At 53.3% G+C, this 14,897-nt stretch overlaps 1 protein-coding gene across 6 annotated transcripts in view; it reads left to right on the plus strand.

Moving 5' to 3' along the window:
* PPP3CC (protein phosphatase 3 catalytic subunit gamma) overlaps positions 1–14,459 on the plus strand; it is a 34,517-nt gene extending 20,058 nt beyond the window's left edge. The window contains exons 5-15 of one of the 6 annotated variants that reach the window (XM_064638134.1): positions 851–996; positions 1,162–1,301; positions 1,798–1,875; positions 1,957–2,051; positions 3,537–3,662; positions 4,629–4,706; positions 5,411–5,437; positions 6,335–6,416; positions 6,778–6,875; positions 9,402–9,473; positions 10,835–14,459. In XM_064638134.1, coding sequence (XP_064494204.1) covers positions 851–996; positions 1,162–1,301; positions 1,798–1,875; positions 1,957–2,051; positions 3,537–3,662; positions 4,629–4,706; positions 5,411–5,437; positions 6,335–6,416; positions 6,778–6,875; positions 9,402–9,473; positions 10,835–11,010 — 1,118 coding nt within the window. In that variant the 3' untranslated portion in view covers positions 11,011–14,459. The remainder of the gene's footprint in view (positions 1–850; positions 997–1,161; positions 1,302–1,797; positions 1,876–1,956; positions 2,052–3,536; positions 3,663–4,628; positions 4,707–5,410; positions 5,438–6,334; positions 6,417–6,777; positions 6,876–9,401; positions 9,474–10,834) is intronic. The other 5 variants (XM_064638136.1, XM_064638138.1, XM_064638135.1 and 2 more) reach the window with 5 other exon arrangements.
* The last annotated feature ends 438 nt before the right edge of the window (positions 14,460–14,897 follow it).

Here is a 14,897-nt window from a genome sequence, read left to right on the forward strand (position 1 = left end):
ACCAGGGTTGTGTTGATGTGGCCTTTTGGTTGCAAAGAGGAGGAAATGGGAACACATCTCCCCTTGAGGAGCCAGTCACATCCTCCCCTCCCTGACTTCCAACATATAATCACTGCCAGGAACCTTCCAGCTCCAGATTGTGCAGCTGGGATCAGTGATTCCAGTTGGAAGCAAGGGAAGGGTTTGCTCCTCCCTGTTTGCACTGGGGAGAATCATTTACCTTTAGGATTGTTTTAGTTCAAGGTGGGTTTTCTGCAGCGTTTATGTGGCATCTCTGTTTTAATGTGTGGAAAAAAATCCTCTTCTTTTCCCTGTGCCTGGATGAGGCACCAGTGGAGATGGTCATCACTTGTACCAGTGAAAGATCCACTCTCTGAGGGCATCCTGGGCAGATCCTGCCTCACAGCACCCGTGTCCAGCTGCAAAGGCAATTCCTGACTTCAGGAATGTGTGATGTTGCTCTGCCAAATCCGACAGCTGCTGCCTTTCCCTGTCTGTGACCTGCACAGGATGAGCCTGGAGGTGCAGCAGGGATGTGCAGGGAAGTGCATCCCAAGTTTCTGTCAGGTGGAAACAGTCTCTTTTCTGGGTTGATCCCAGTGCAGCTCTTGTTGGAAACACCTTGAAGGGAGATGAATATTCCTGAACAAGTCCAGATTTACAGCAAAGCCTTTTTCTCTTTGCATCCAACAAACGTTTTCTAAGCCAGTATTTTCACTAATACCCAGGTGCACAGTTGGAGTTGTGGGCCATAAACATAGAGTTTCCATATCCCCTGAGGAACTGGGCTCCTGGAATTTATTTCTCAGCACTTTGGCTGATCACAGCTCGATTTAATCCCTGTTCCCAGGTCGAATCAAGTACTCGGAGCGAGTGTACGACGCGTGCATGGATACCTTTGACTGTCTTCCTCTTGCTGCCCTCCTAAACCAGCAATTCCTGTGTGTCCACGGAGGACTGTCTCCAGAAATCACGTGTCTAGATGACATTAGGAAAGTAAGTTATCTCCATGGGGCCATCCCATTGTTTCCCATTCCAACGGGGGAGGAGGTAATGGCTCGATTCCTGCTCAGCATTCCAAGGGGATGGAGGGGTGGGTGTGTGTGTGTGTCCTGCCACAGCTCCCACCAGCAGCCTCCTGATGTTGTGTCCATTTTCCAGTTAGACAGGTTTAAGGAGCCTCCAGCCTTTGGTCCAATGTGTGACCTGCTCTGGTCTGATCCCTCGGAGGATTATGGCAACGAGAAAACGCTGGAGCATTTTGCCCACAACACTGTCCGAGGCTGCTCCTATTTCTACAGGTAAGAGGGGTTTTGGAGGGCACTTTGCCTCCCCTTGCACTGAAAAAAAATCAGTTCACCCTGTGGCACTTTGCAGTGTGCCTGAAATACTCTTCTCTTGGCTCTGATGCACAAATGACTGTTTGTTTTTCCTTCCCCTGTAATACTGAGCTCTCCTTAGGTAACTTACTTTATGAAATTGTGGTCTGAGGCAGCAGAGATGCTCCTTTTGCTGGCAGGGTGCCCCGTGAGTGGCTTTCAGTACCAGGATCTCTAGGAAATTATCTTTTCCTGCCTGAAAAAAAAACAAACCAGCATTTGTGCTGACAGAGCACTCGTAGGGAGGGTTTGGCACCGGGGGTCTGTTTAACAGAACCCTTTGCAGTTAATTTTCGAGCCATATACTGGCATTTTTTGGGAGTGCTGGACAGAAACCAGGTGGTTTCTGCAAGTGGCTGGTCCCTGAAACCAAGACCACACCTGCTGAGTTACCCTTGCTTTTTTTTTTGTTTTCCAGTTATCCTGCAGTGTGTGAATTTTTGCAGAACAATAGTTTGTTATCCGTAATCCGAGCTCACGAAGCCCAGGATGCTGGGTAAGTGCTGCAGCCCCTGGGAGCTGGGCAGGTTTGGGCTTTTCCTTGGCCAGGTTTTAAACCCCCTGCCCTGTTTTCCAGGTACCGAATGTACAGGAAGAGCCAGACGACGGGCTTTCCCTCGCTAATCACAATCTTCTCTGCACCAAATTACTTAGATGTCTATAACAACAAGGGTAAGGGGCTCTTGGGGGAGGTCAGGGAATCCTTCTCCTACTCTGCCCTCTCAGAATCTCAGGTTGGAAAAGCCCTCCAAGGTCATGAAGTCCAACCTGTGACTGATCTCCACCATCCCAACCAGCCCAAAGCACTGAGCGTCCAGTGTCCTGCCTTGGACACCTCCAGGGCTGGGGACTCCACCACCTCCCTGGGCAATTCCAATGTTTAACCAACCCCTTCCATGAGGAGATTCCTCCTGATGTCCAACCTGAGCCTCCCCTGGCACAGCTTGAGGCCGTTCCCTCTCCTCCTCTCCCTTGTTCCCTGGGAGCTCCCCCCTCCTGTCAGGGAGTTTTAGGGAGCAATAACATCCCCCCTGAGCCTCCTTTTCTCCAGGCTGAGCCCCCCCAGCTCCCTCAGCTGCTCCTGCTGCTCCATCCCCTTCCCTGGACACACTCCTCAATGTCCTTCCTGAATTGAGGGGCCCAGAACTGGACACAGCACTCGAGGGGCCTCCCCAGTGCCCAGCAGGGAGGGACAATCCCTGCCCTGCCACTGCTGCCCCAGTGGTTTGGATACAAAAATACACTATTTTTGATACAAAACCCTCTCCTCCAGTTGCATTCTTGGGCACGAAATGAAAGAGGGCTTTGTGTGCTGGGCTGAAGTGGTCTGTCCCCTGACTTAATGTGTTACTGTGGTAATTAGCTGTCGAGTCATAGAGCCTGGAATGAAGCTTTCATTCCCAGCCACGGCACAACGGAGCCCTTTTGTGGGATGCTGCCATCCAAGAGAAGCTGATAGTGTAGGCAAGCTTTCCACTTCCCCCTGCCTCTAAATCATGAGGGGATTTTCCTCAGCTCTGGGGTTTTTTTAAACCCTTCCCTTTGGATCTTGGCTCTGTGTTTTGCATCAGTTTTAGCAGCTTTGTTCCACCGACCCTTCAGGATTTCAAGCTTTAGTGAAACAACATGAGTAAACTAAAAAATGGCTCTTTAAGCCTTCTCGTTTTGGGGTGTTGGTAGTTTGATTCTACACAGGTGTAACCTCATGTTGATAATGAAGTTTTATTAACACAGGTACAACTTCCAAAGGCTGGGAGAGCTGGGGGTGTTCACCTGGAGAAGAGAAGGCTCTGGGAGGGCTTAGAGCCCCTTCCAGTGCCTGAAGGGACTCCAGGAGAGCTGCAGAGGGACTTGGGACAAGGGATGGAGTGACAGGACAAGGGGGAATGGGTTCAGACTGAAAGAGGGGAAATTTAGGTTGGATATTGGGAAGGGTTGTGAGGCCCTGGCTCAGGTTTCCCAGAGAAGCTGTGGCTGCCCCATCCCTGGAAGTGTCCAAGGCCAGGTTGGAGCAACCTGGGCTAGTGGAAGGTGTCCCTGGCCATGGCAGGGGGGTGGGACTGGATGAATTTTAAGGTCCCTTCCAACCCAAACCATTCCAGCTCTTAAATTCCCAGTGCCCATGGACACATGTTCTCTTGGCTTTTTCTCTCCCAGCTGCTGTACTGAAATATGAAAACAACGTCATGAACATCAGGCAGTTCAACTGTTCCCCTCATCCCTACTGGCTTCCAAACTTCATGGATGTCTTCACATGGTCTTTGCCTTTCGTGGGGGAAAAGGGTAAGAGAGGTTTGGATTTCTGTTCCAAGTTCCCAGTGACTGGTCACAGTTCCCTGAGCGTTAGAGATGTGTCCCATATGTGTTGGGAGAGTGTTGCAGCTCATTAATACCAGGTAGCACTGGGAAAACAGTTCAAATTCAAGGAAATCTTCGTATTCCTGGTTTAAATTCTTGGGAAAACCATTGTTTATGCTTGTTTTAAAGACCTTTTACCAACAGGCCGCTCCTTTCTTGCTCTTTCTGCGTTGTTGATGGGGCTGATCTTGGGTCATGTAGCCCCACCTCAGAATTTGGAGACATTTCTCTTCCTCTGGGTTTGCAACAGAGGAATTAAAAACTCCTGTTGGCTCGTGGCCCACCAAAAAGGAAACATTCACTTCAGTCAGAGGCTTATTTCGTTCTGGAGGGGGGCGAGGCAGCTTAAAATATGCCCAAGACTGTGCCTCAGCTTTCCAGCAAAAGAGGATTTTTTTACATCTCCTGATGAGTTTAAATTCCACCCCAGTGTTGTGTGTTTGGAGTTGTGGCTTCAAGCTCTGAACTGCCAAAGGGATGGGGGTATTTTTTTGACTTTGAGGCACCAAAGGTCTAATCCCCCCCCCCCCCCCAAGTCCTCAAATTCAGCACTCCCAGAGCCAGGTGGCCTGTTGGGATGGGGAGGGGGGACCTTGGGCGAGCTCAGGCTGTTCTGCAGGAATGTTGGCACCTCAGTGCCCACGTCTGGTTCATCTGTGCTGTGCTTGGACTGCATCCACCTCCTTGGCAGAGGATGGAGCGTGTGTCGTCTGCTCTGGTCCCGCTGCGAGGTACCAGCAGCTGCGGCTCAGAGTGTCTTTAGGCTCCCACTTCCAGGGAATAAACGACCTTGAAAAAACCATTCCCTGGCACAGCTCGCCCTCCAGATCCCTCTGTGCTCCAGGGTGTGCCCCAGGCCTCTCTGACCCCCCCTGTCTGTGCCTCTTGCAGTCACTGAGATGCTCGTTAACATCCTCAACATCTGCTCCGATGACGAGCTGATCTCGGATGGGGACGAGACGTTGGAAGGTAAAACATCACTGTGGGGACCTGGTGACAGCAGGGGGGGAGGGTGGGGAAGGTGTTTGATGCCTGAGCAGCACTTGATTTATAGCTGGATGCCCAGCTCTCCAGTTCCTTTTTGGCCAAACCTTGTGCAGTTCTGGGTAGGAAACGTTTATTTTTTTTTTTTCCTCGTTTGCTCTTCAGTCACAGAGAAATTAAATGACATTCACTGCGACAGACACTTCTTGCCAGCTACTCTGGGAATGGTTTCCTGCTCCTTACACAGGCTGCTGGTTATTTTTTCCCCCAATTCAAAATTTTCTGCACCAAAATATCCACCCAATCTTCTCATCTGTTGCAGTGAGCTCCTGTGTAAAGCGGCTTCTCACGTCACCCCTCCCCAAAAGCCAGAATGCAGTTTTTGGCCTTGATTTTAAGCTGTGCATGAAAGGGACGAATCAGTGGCTGAGCTGACATGCAGTTTGGAATTTGGGGGTCCCTCAGGAAGCCGTGGGGGGCAGTGAGAAGTGGGGCCCTGAGCTGCTTCGGTCCCAGCTGGAGACTCTTAACCCGCTTCTCCCATTGCATTTCGTTTTTGCTTTTTTTGGTTTGGTTTTGTTTTTTTGTTTTTTTTTTGTTTTTTCTTTCCTCCCTCCCATGAAAATTAAATTTGTTTCTTCTATCTCTGTCTTCATCTACTTGTTTCTTGGTGTCTCCTCTCCCTGAAGATCACTACATTTCAAGCTATCCGAAAGGTACCCAGCTAGAATTTGCTACGAGCTTAATTTTCACTGCCTGTGCCACCAGATCCTTGAAGTGGATTTCCAGAGCTGACTAGTCGGGCAGGCTCTTCATCCCCTTTCAGTTTTAACATAAGCTCCATGTGTTTTTTAACCCTTCTGCGTTCCTCCAGGGGCCTGAGGAACGGGGTCACGTTTCTACCTGATTCTGAATGCAGCCACGTAGTGCATGGCTGAGCCATGGTGCATGTTAGACCTGGGTTTGGCTTTCCTGTCCTGATGTGTACTGGGCCATGTGAGGAATCTCAGCTGAGAGGAGATGGATTTTGTTTCCCCCCGTTTCACCTGGATTTTTGGTTTGGTTTCAGTTCCCTCCATGCTTTTTCTCTCCCGTCGGGTCCGTGGAGCGGGAGGGGAGTTCACCTCTCTCACCTTTGTGTTTGTGTGGGGCCCGAGCAGAGCTGCAAGGCCCTGGCCAGCCCTTCCCTGTGCTCCTTGGATGCCAAAGCTGATGCTTGCGTGGCACAGCAGTGCCCATCAGCCATCAGACCCCTCCGTGCTCTGCCTTGCAAAACTGTGTCTCCATGGCTGAGTCATTTGTGTCACATCCTGTGCAGTGTGAGCCCACCCGGTGAGCTTCCAACAAAGACCTCCCCAGATCCGTGTCCCTCGGTGGTTCTACTCTCTCTAGAGCTCTCGAGTCCGTGTCTCATCTCGTTGGTGTTGCCCTTCTCACTGCCATCCTGATGCCATCCTGATGCCATCCTCCAGCACCGTTCTCTCTCCAGTGTAGCTGTGAATCTGTAAACCATGATTTCTTTTCCTGGAGTCAGGCAGGTGCTTCATGCTGGCGTTCCCTGGGAAAGCAGGAAGCCTCCAACGTGCTGCTCTTTGCTCTTTTCTCTCCCTTAGGTGGGACAACAGTCCGTAAGGAGATCATCAGGAATAAGATCAGAGCCATTGGGAAGATGGCACGTGTGTTCTCGGTTCTTCGGTAAGGAGGGGTTGGGAGGAAACAGCCTTCAGTTGTGCCAGAGAAGGCTTAGGTTGGATATCAGGGAAAATTTCTTCATGGGAAGGGCTGTCCAGCCCTGGCACAGCCTGCCCAGGGCAGTGGTGGAATCACCATCCCTGGTGGGATTTAAAGGAAATGTGTGGATGTGATTTAACAGACGTGTGGATGTGGCACTTGGGGACAGGGGTTAGTGGTGAAAACACAGTGATGGTGATGGTTGGACTTGGTAATCTTAGACATCTTTTCCAACCTTAATAATTCCATGATTCCCGAGGCTTGGTCAGCCCAGTGTGACCATTGCATTGCCCTCTGTGAGCTGTTGTGTTGCTGTTCCCTGCAGGGAGGAGAGTGAGAGCGTGCTGACCCTCAAAGGCCTGACCCCCACAGGTACCCTGCCCCTGGGAGTGCTCTCGGGGGGCAGGCAGACCCTCCAGACCGGTGAGTGTCCCTGATCCCCCCCTGCTCTGCTCCACCTGCCCCCAAACCCCCCCTTCCAGCCCCCACAGGCAGCCTGGAGGGTGCCAGGGGATCCCAGGGATGGCTCAGGCCCACGGGGAGGAAGGATTCCGAACCAGGAAGGAGCAGAGGTGTAGGTGGGGATGTGGAGAGATGCCAAGACAGTCCCCGTGTACCCCGGAGGAAGGAACCCCACAGCACCCTGCCCAGAGCATGTGCATTGCTTAACTGTATGTTTCTGCAAGGATTTTTTTATCCTTTATTTCCCTCCTAATGCTGCATGGTGCACATCCTCTGCCTCACCTCGCTGCTGCTGCTGCTGTGTGACAGCCTCTGTGTGAATGTGACAGTGACACACCTTGTTTGTTCTTTGTTAACACACCCCCAACCCCCCCAAAACCGCCCCTGGGAAATCACGAATCTCAAACACAGGAAGACTTAGCCAAAGGAATGAGATCCATCCGGGCCTGGATGTTTTATATTAAGACTCCTCTCAGGTTTTCATCTGGTTTTGGAGGTTTCTTTCCGCTTTGCTCCCTCCCTCAGCAGCTCTGTGTTGGTGGAGTGCTGGGAGCAGGATCCGATCCATGGGCTTCCCACTCACAGGGCGGGGAGGGAGGTTGGCTGATGGTCAGGGAATGAGCTGTCCCAGTAACGTGTCCCCAGAGGGAATCCTGTAATCTAGTGTTTTAATCCTTTCCTGCTATCCTTTGAATGCTGGCATGTCCCCAGCTTCCCCCTTCCCATGGGCACCGGGGATTTCCTGCAGCTCACTCAGGGACGAGGCCGGGGCTGCCTGGATTAAATAGTTCACGAGTAGGAAACGTGTAAATACTGCTGCCTGCTCCCAGGGAGGGTGCAGCATCGCTCCCAAACTCGTGCATTTCTCTGCCCAAAGAGGAGGATGGATTTTTTTCTTTTTTTTTTACCCCTTTTTTTTTTTTTATAGAAACCATCGTGGTCCTGTCGCCCCAGTTCTGGGAACAGAGCCTGAGTGGAAAGGTGGCTGTTGCAGCAGCTTTGTCCCTGTATCTGACAGCACAGGGTGATGCTGTGACGTTCTCCAGCCCCTTCCCCTCTCAGGGGGTTCTCAGGGGGGTACCATGGACCTTCCCCCTCACCCCAAAATAGGCATCTCCGCAGGACAGAACAAACAAGCTGGGCCTTTGCTCTGCCTTACCCGCCCTGCCCGCTGCCTCTTCCTATGGCTGCAGGCTCCCCCTGCTTCCCTCAGCACCACCCTGCTTCTCCTGCCCTTCTCACCCCCATTTCCCTGTCCTACCCCCTTCTCCCACCCCTTTTTCCCCATCCTGTCCCCTTCTCCCAGCCCTTTTTCCCCGTCCTGCCCTCTCTCCCACCCCGCCCCATTTCGCACGTCCCTTCGCACTCCCGGCAGCCTCCTGGTGAATTTATGGGAGCCCCGTCTGCTCAGCAAGGAGAAGAGGGGGCTGCCCCTCTTTAGGGGTGCCTCTGCACCCTAAAAAAGGAGAAACAGGGCTGCAGGTAGCAGTGGGGGAGGCCCATCCCTCCCAAGCCTCCCTCCAGCTTTCCACAGCACGGCTTAGCAAAATCAATGGAATGAAGTCACCAAATCCAGGGCAAAGCTGTTCAGCCACAGCTCCATCCTTCCCCCGTGGCCTCCCAAGGACCGTGTGGCCTTTGTGCTGGGGCCAAAGTGGTGTTTTGAGGCTGAAAACCAGAGAATCTGTTCTAAGGAAGGGCCTCCTCCCAGATGTTGAGGCAGGGCCTGCCAAAACTTGGCCCGTTGCTGCAGCAGATTTAGGAAAGGGGACCTTGCTCAGCTCGGTGGTGCCTCGTTGCTTGGTAACACTTTTAGGAGGTGGAGCTGAAGCCAAACTGGGTTTGAAGCATCAGCCTTATTTTTTCCTATAACTCAAGGCATCGGGAGCGGAGCAGCCCAATAACTGCTGCTTGTCCTTCCCTGGAAAACAGTCTATCCCTCTGCTTCCCACTGCTCCCAAACATCTTCCCATCCCTCGGGCTCACTCCCCTCCCACAGCCGTGAGGGCAGTGGGTGAATTCCACACAGTTCACCTCCTGCAGGCAGCCAGAGCACCCAGCTGGGAGCAGTGGGTGAATTCCACACAGTTCACCTCCTGCAGGCAGCCAGAGCACCCAGCTGGGAGCAGGGGGGTGAGATCCACGGCTCAGCCCGAGGTTATCCCCGTCCTCCCCGGGGCACACGCAGCAGGCAGCCCTCTCTCTGCTTCTCTGTCCTTCCATCGGATCAATCTGTGTGGCGAGGAAGGGAGACTCCCCCTGCACCCCGAGGGAGTCCCCTTCCACCCTCCTCTCCACCCGCTGTCACCTCTTCTCTTCCCTCTGGCCCGTGGTTTGGCAGCCCTGGGGCTGGGGGAGCGTGGGCTCTGCGTCGCAGCCATGATGTCGGATCACTCACTGTCACTCTGTTTTGTTTTCTTTTTTGTTTTGTTTTTTTTTTTTTTTCCTGTCTTCATTTTTGCATGCCACTGTTCTTCTGTATTGCAGCCACAGTAGAAGCGGTAGAGGCACGGGAAGGTATGGCTAGAACCCGCCGAGAGACCCAAAGCATCTCCGTGTGTGCGTGTGCTGACCCCAAACAGCTTTATCGGCCCTACAGAAGCTTTTTTTTTTTTTTTTTTTTCACTCTTGCATCACCAGAAGCGGGGGAAGGACAAGGCCCTGCTGGGGAGCTAAAAAACAAAAAATCCCCAGTGGTTTGGTTCGAGGCTGTTTGAGCCTCAGCGAGGTTGTTGCTCGGGGCGGTTCGTGCTCTGGTGGTTGGGGTCCTGCAATCTGATCTCTCAGGCTGCCAGCACGGTCAAAATCCTTTAGGAAACAGAGGATTTCGTGGTGCTGATGTAACCCCCTGCCTTCAGGGCCAAGGTGGAGAGCAGGTTTCTCCCTGTGGAGTGTGGAAATGGCAGATCCCCGAGGGTGTTTTCCTCGATGCTGAATGGGGGCCACGCAGCTCTGCAGAGACTTTGCTTACCAAGGGAAGTTGTTTGTAAAGCAGCCAAGTCCTTGGAAAAGATTTGGCACGACCCCCTTTTTCCTTAAATGACGTGTAACACAAAGAAGTTTCACATTTGGGCCGGATCATCACGGCGAGGACGGACGTGCTCGGCCTCGCAGTGATGGAACAGGGACACGAAATCCCTGAGGGGGATCCATCCCTCCCAAAACTGCCCGTGTGTCTCCTGGTCATGCAAGAGCTCTGCCTTTGTGATCCAAGGATTAGCTGTTCCCTCTCCTGGTGTTGCAGCGTGTGGTTTGTGTTGGAGTTCAGAGCCTTGTGGTGGTGTCTTTGTTCTGTCGGTTTGGTTTGGCTTTTTTTTTTTTTTGGTGTTGTTGTTTTTTCAGTGTCGTGTTGTTCAGCTTTGAACCTTTCCTGAGATTTCACTCTTTGGGGACAGCGAGCACCTGTCTGGTTCTTCAAATTCCCACTCCTGTGTTAGAAAAGGGCAGGTGGGATGTTGGGAAGGAATCCTTCCCTGTGAGGGTGGGGAGGGGCTGGGATGGAATTCCTGGAGAAGCTGTGGCTGCCCCATCCTTGGGAGTGTCCAAGGCCAGGTTGGAGCAACCTGGGCTAGTGGAAGGTGTCCCTGCCCATGGCAGGGGGGTGGAACTGGGTGATTTTAAGGTCCCTCCCAACCCAAACCATTCCATGACTCCATGAAAAGAGAAGCTCTGAGGGAGCAGAGCAAGTCACCACGGTCGAATCCCAGACTTTGCTGCCGCGATCCAGCAAATTCCAACCCCCAAACCGCCCTGAAGAACATCCACGTGGATCCCAAATCCAGACAGGCGCCGCTTCCACACAGGTGCTCTCTGTCCCGCTGACTGTCCCGTTCGTGTCTGGCGTGTGCTCAGAGGGCTCCTCCCGCCGATCCCCGGCCCGGCACTAACACCCTGCCCTCCCTCCTCCCTTCTCCCCGCAGCCATCCGTGGGTTCTCCCCGCAGCACAAGATCCGCAGCTTCGAGGAGGCGCGGGGGCTGGACCGGATCAACGAGCGGATGCCGCCGCGCAAGGATTCCCTGCACTCGGACGGGCCCGTGAACTTGGTAACCTCGAACTCTGCGGACAAGAACGGCACGGGGAAGAAATCCCAGTAACGCTGCGAGCGCCCGAACCCGCACCGCTAAAGGATCCAAAACTTAAGGAGTTTTATTTATTTATTATCGGGGGTGGGCTGGGGGCGAGGGGGGGTTGAAACCAACGTCACCCGGAGGCACGTCCATAAGTCCAAGTTCGCATCCGTTCTGTAAAAGGAAGGGCGACCATTTTTGTAATTATTATTATTTTTTTTTCTTTTTTTTTAATTTATGTTCAATATATATAAAAGGAGTCCATCTTTTTTTTTTTTTTTTTTTTTTTTTTCATTTAGAAACCAATCCAACTGCTAGTACATCCCGGGAATGTTGTGCTGTCCAGCTGCCCCTCCCCGAGAGGCCAAACCTCTGTGGAGGTGGTGGAGGGGGATTAAAAGAAACAAAAAAAATCAGTCAAACCAGGCAACTTGGGTCGTTGGCTTTGGGACAATTCGGAGTTGGCCTGAGCTTTCCAAAGCAGGTCCTTCCCTTCAGGACAGGGTTGGGTTGGTTTTCCTTTTCACACCTGTTTTCTTCCCAGATTTTCCTGTTGCTTTCAAGTCCTTGCCTACCTGCAGCTGCTGCTTTAGCAACCAATTCCCTGGAAGGCACGTTGTTGAGATCCATCCCTTTTCCAAGGTGACAGCCAGGATTAGCTCTGAAGGACTCCAGGGTGTTAACACCAATCATGGCACCTTTTCCTTCAGGAATCCAGCTTTATTCCGGTGGAATCCCAAACAAAAATTAGGGGAAGGCAGGTGGGGGAAGCGCTGCCTCTTGTGGCTCTTCCCCGACCGTCCCAGCTCAGAGCAGCCACTTTGCTGCCCAGGCAGCAGAATTCCCTTGGGAATCGCTCTGATTCAGAGCAGAGGAATTATCTCTGCTGTCTGATGATCTCTGGGAAAGCTGCCAGGCCTGAATTTTAAAGGAAAAGGGGGTGATTTATAACCTGGGGAATAACAGACCCCCTGTTGTCCCACCACCACAGGCTGCTGAGCCCGCGGCACATTCCCTGTTCCTGGCTCTGGAACAGGCCCTTGCTGGTCAGTTTGGGGTGGGGCCCCCTCAGTGTCACCTCCCTGTCCCCCAGGGTGTGTTTTGGGGGATCTTCCACTCACTGTGGTTGACTTGGGGCGTCACCCACCCTTAGCCAGTGGCTATTCCTCCGACTCCAAAGGAGCCATGGGCACCTCAGCCTTTCCCAGCAGCTGGAAAAGAACTGGGGATAAGATGTGTGGGGATGCTGCTGGTTTCTGGGAGATGTGGCTTGGTGCTGGTTTCAAGGCACCCCCCCAGTTTTGGAAGCACCTCCCTCGGCTGCAGGGAGGGGAGGCAGGTTTGGCAGGAGGCTGGAAGATAGAACCAGGCGGATCCGGTGGGAATTTTTGGAAGGGTGCTTGTGCAGTGCTGGAGAGGGATCTCCAGGGGCTCCCAGGGGACACCCCCCATGTGGTGCTGGGGATTTTGGAGCGTAGATGTGTTCCTTTTTCCTTTGGAAAAGGGTTTTGTGAGATTCCCATTGGTCTCTTCCCGGTGCCGCGTGAGCCGCGTCCGTTGCCCGGAGCCAAGGAAGCACAAACCCCTGGCCAGCTTTCCCTTCTTCCCCACCTTTTCCCATGCTCGAGCCTCTCCCAAGGGATCTTTGCCAACACTTTCTCTGGATCTTGCTGTCTCCCCTTTGTGATTCCAGCGCCAGAGGAAAACAGCAACTTTGCAGGAAGCTTTCAGGCTGTGTCTTAGGATCACACCTCACTTAATTCCACGGCGGCTCCTTAGGATTCTGTGAGCGAACCACTGGGTTTCCACAAGTCACATGCCTCCCCTTTTCCCTCTTTTTTTTCTTCCCCCCCTGTTTTTTTTACACGCCCACCGCTTTGCAAAAAGTGCAAAAAGAGAGGTGTTTGGAGCGAGCTTCCCTCCCCCCACCCCCCTGTCCGAGGCCTGGGGCCAAATTGCCTTTGTCTGTGAGTATTCTTTGTTCTTTAAGGGCCTCCTTTGATCGCCGTGAGCCCCGTGTGTGGTATCCGAGAGCACAGACCGTGCCCGGTGCTGCCCGTGCATGTTCGGGCGTGTTGTGCTGACCCAGGCTGGGATCTCACCCAAGCAGCAGGTTTTAGTCGGGAGATTTTTTTGGGATGGGAGCCCCGCGGGACCCCCCGGGCCTGGCACCCCCTCCCCGCACAGGGGATGGGTCAGCAGGGCCCGGCCCATCGCGGAGGGGGGGTTTGCTTTGCTGGCAGTTTGTCTCCCCAACCCTCTTCTCCTGCTCTGGCATCACCAGTTCCTCCTCCCTGAAATCCCTGTGGACCTTGTGCTTTGTGGATTGGGGGATCCAGAGCCACCCCTCCATCCCTGGGGCTCGTGGGGCTGCAGCTTCCCAGTGTCCTGGCCCTGGAGAAGGTGGCCAGGGGCAGGATGTTCCCCTCCCTGTCCCAGGAGCCGTGTGGCAGCTGGCACATGTGGATGCCACGCTTCCAGGTCCCCTCTTCCCTTAAAACCAGTTCCCGAGGGGGTGAGGAGCAGCGATGGGGCTCTGGGTGCTAATTACCCCCTCAATTAACAACCCCTGTCCGTGCTGGCATCCCGGTGGGAATGCAGAGCTTTCCCTGCCCCAGCACTGAGATCCCCCTCCCCTCTTCTGGGGAAGAAGGTGATGACATTCTCGGAGCAGAATTCCCTGCCCTGACTCCCCCACCACGGCAAACCAAAAAACAATCTCTAAACCCCCCCAAATTCCTCTGTTCCCCTTCCCCCAAACCTGGCCCCTCAGAGCTGTGCACGTCCCAAGACCCCTCATCTCAGAGCTCCTGCCCGTCCCTTCCCCTCCCCGGCTGCCACCTGGAGCTTGGACAACCGGGATTCTGGGAAGCCCACCGGCCTTGGGGGAGCCCCCACCTCCCCGGGGGAGCCCCCAAATCCAGGGAAGCCCCCACGTCCCCACAGCCTGGGTTTTTTTGCATGTTCTAGCAAGGTGCATGTCCAAGGAGGGGAGTCGGCAACGGGGCGGGTGGTGGGTTGAGTTCAGGCTTAATTTTATTTTTGGGATTGGGAGAACCTCTCTGGCTGCCTCTGGCACAGATCCCACCTGGCCAGGTGAGCTGGGGTGGGATGCAGATCCCACCAACCTCGGCCAGGGAGGACCTGAAGCCCCACAGGGGGTGCAGGGATGGTGATTTTGGGGTTCTCAGTGCTGAAGGATCATATGCCCGTTGCCTGGAGACTGCCTCCTTTTTAATTTTTAATTTTTATTTCTTGCTTTTATTTTATTTTATTTTTTTTTTTAGTTCTGTTGAAAGGAGAAAAAAAAATGGTGAAAATGTTATTTATTGGCAGAAATTATTTAATATAATTTCTTTTTTTTTTTTTTTTGTGAAACAAGGAATGAATTTGTTAGAACTGTCTCGATGTAAATCGGAGTCATCTTTAAGGAGGAAAAAAAAAGAAAAAAAAAAAGATAAAAATTGACACAGTCACTGGGCTCCACTGTGGTTTTTTTGGGGGGGAGTGAAGGGGGTGTTTCTCCTGGGGTGCTGAGCACCCCGTGGGTGCTTCCAGGAGGAAGGATTTGGGGGCTTTTCCAGCCTCTCCAGGGTTGGGGCAGTGCCCAGACGGCGTCTCCCAGCCTCTGGCACGTCGGCACACGCGGAGTGGCGGCTCCGGGGTGGGTTTGGAGAGCTCTCAGCTCCTGCTCCTCGTCCTCCCCTGGGTAAATAACCCTCCTGCCGCTGCCAGGAGGAAGAGGAGGGGATGTGCCAGCTCTTGTTTCACACCCGGCTCCTTCCTCAGCGCTTTTGGGAGGTGCTCCCTCCACACCCAGGGATTTCAGGGAGCAGCTCTGGGCTCCAGGATTTATCCGGGTGGGTCACAGCTCCCACACCGGGCTGGCTCCTGCCTGGGGATCCCCATCCTGG

The sequence above is a fragment of the Pseudopipra pipra genome, chromosome 28, assembly GCF_036250125.1.
Source record: "Pseudopipra pipra isolate bDixPip1 chromosome 28, bDixPip1.hap1, whole genome shotgun sequence".
NCBI lineage: Eukaryota > Metazoa > Chordata > Aves > Passeriformes > Pipridae > Pseudopipra > Pseudopipra pipra.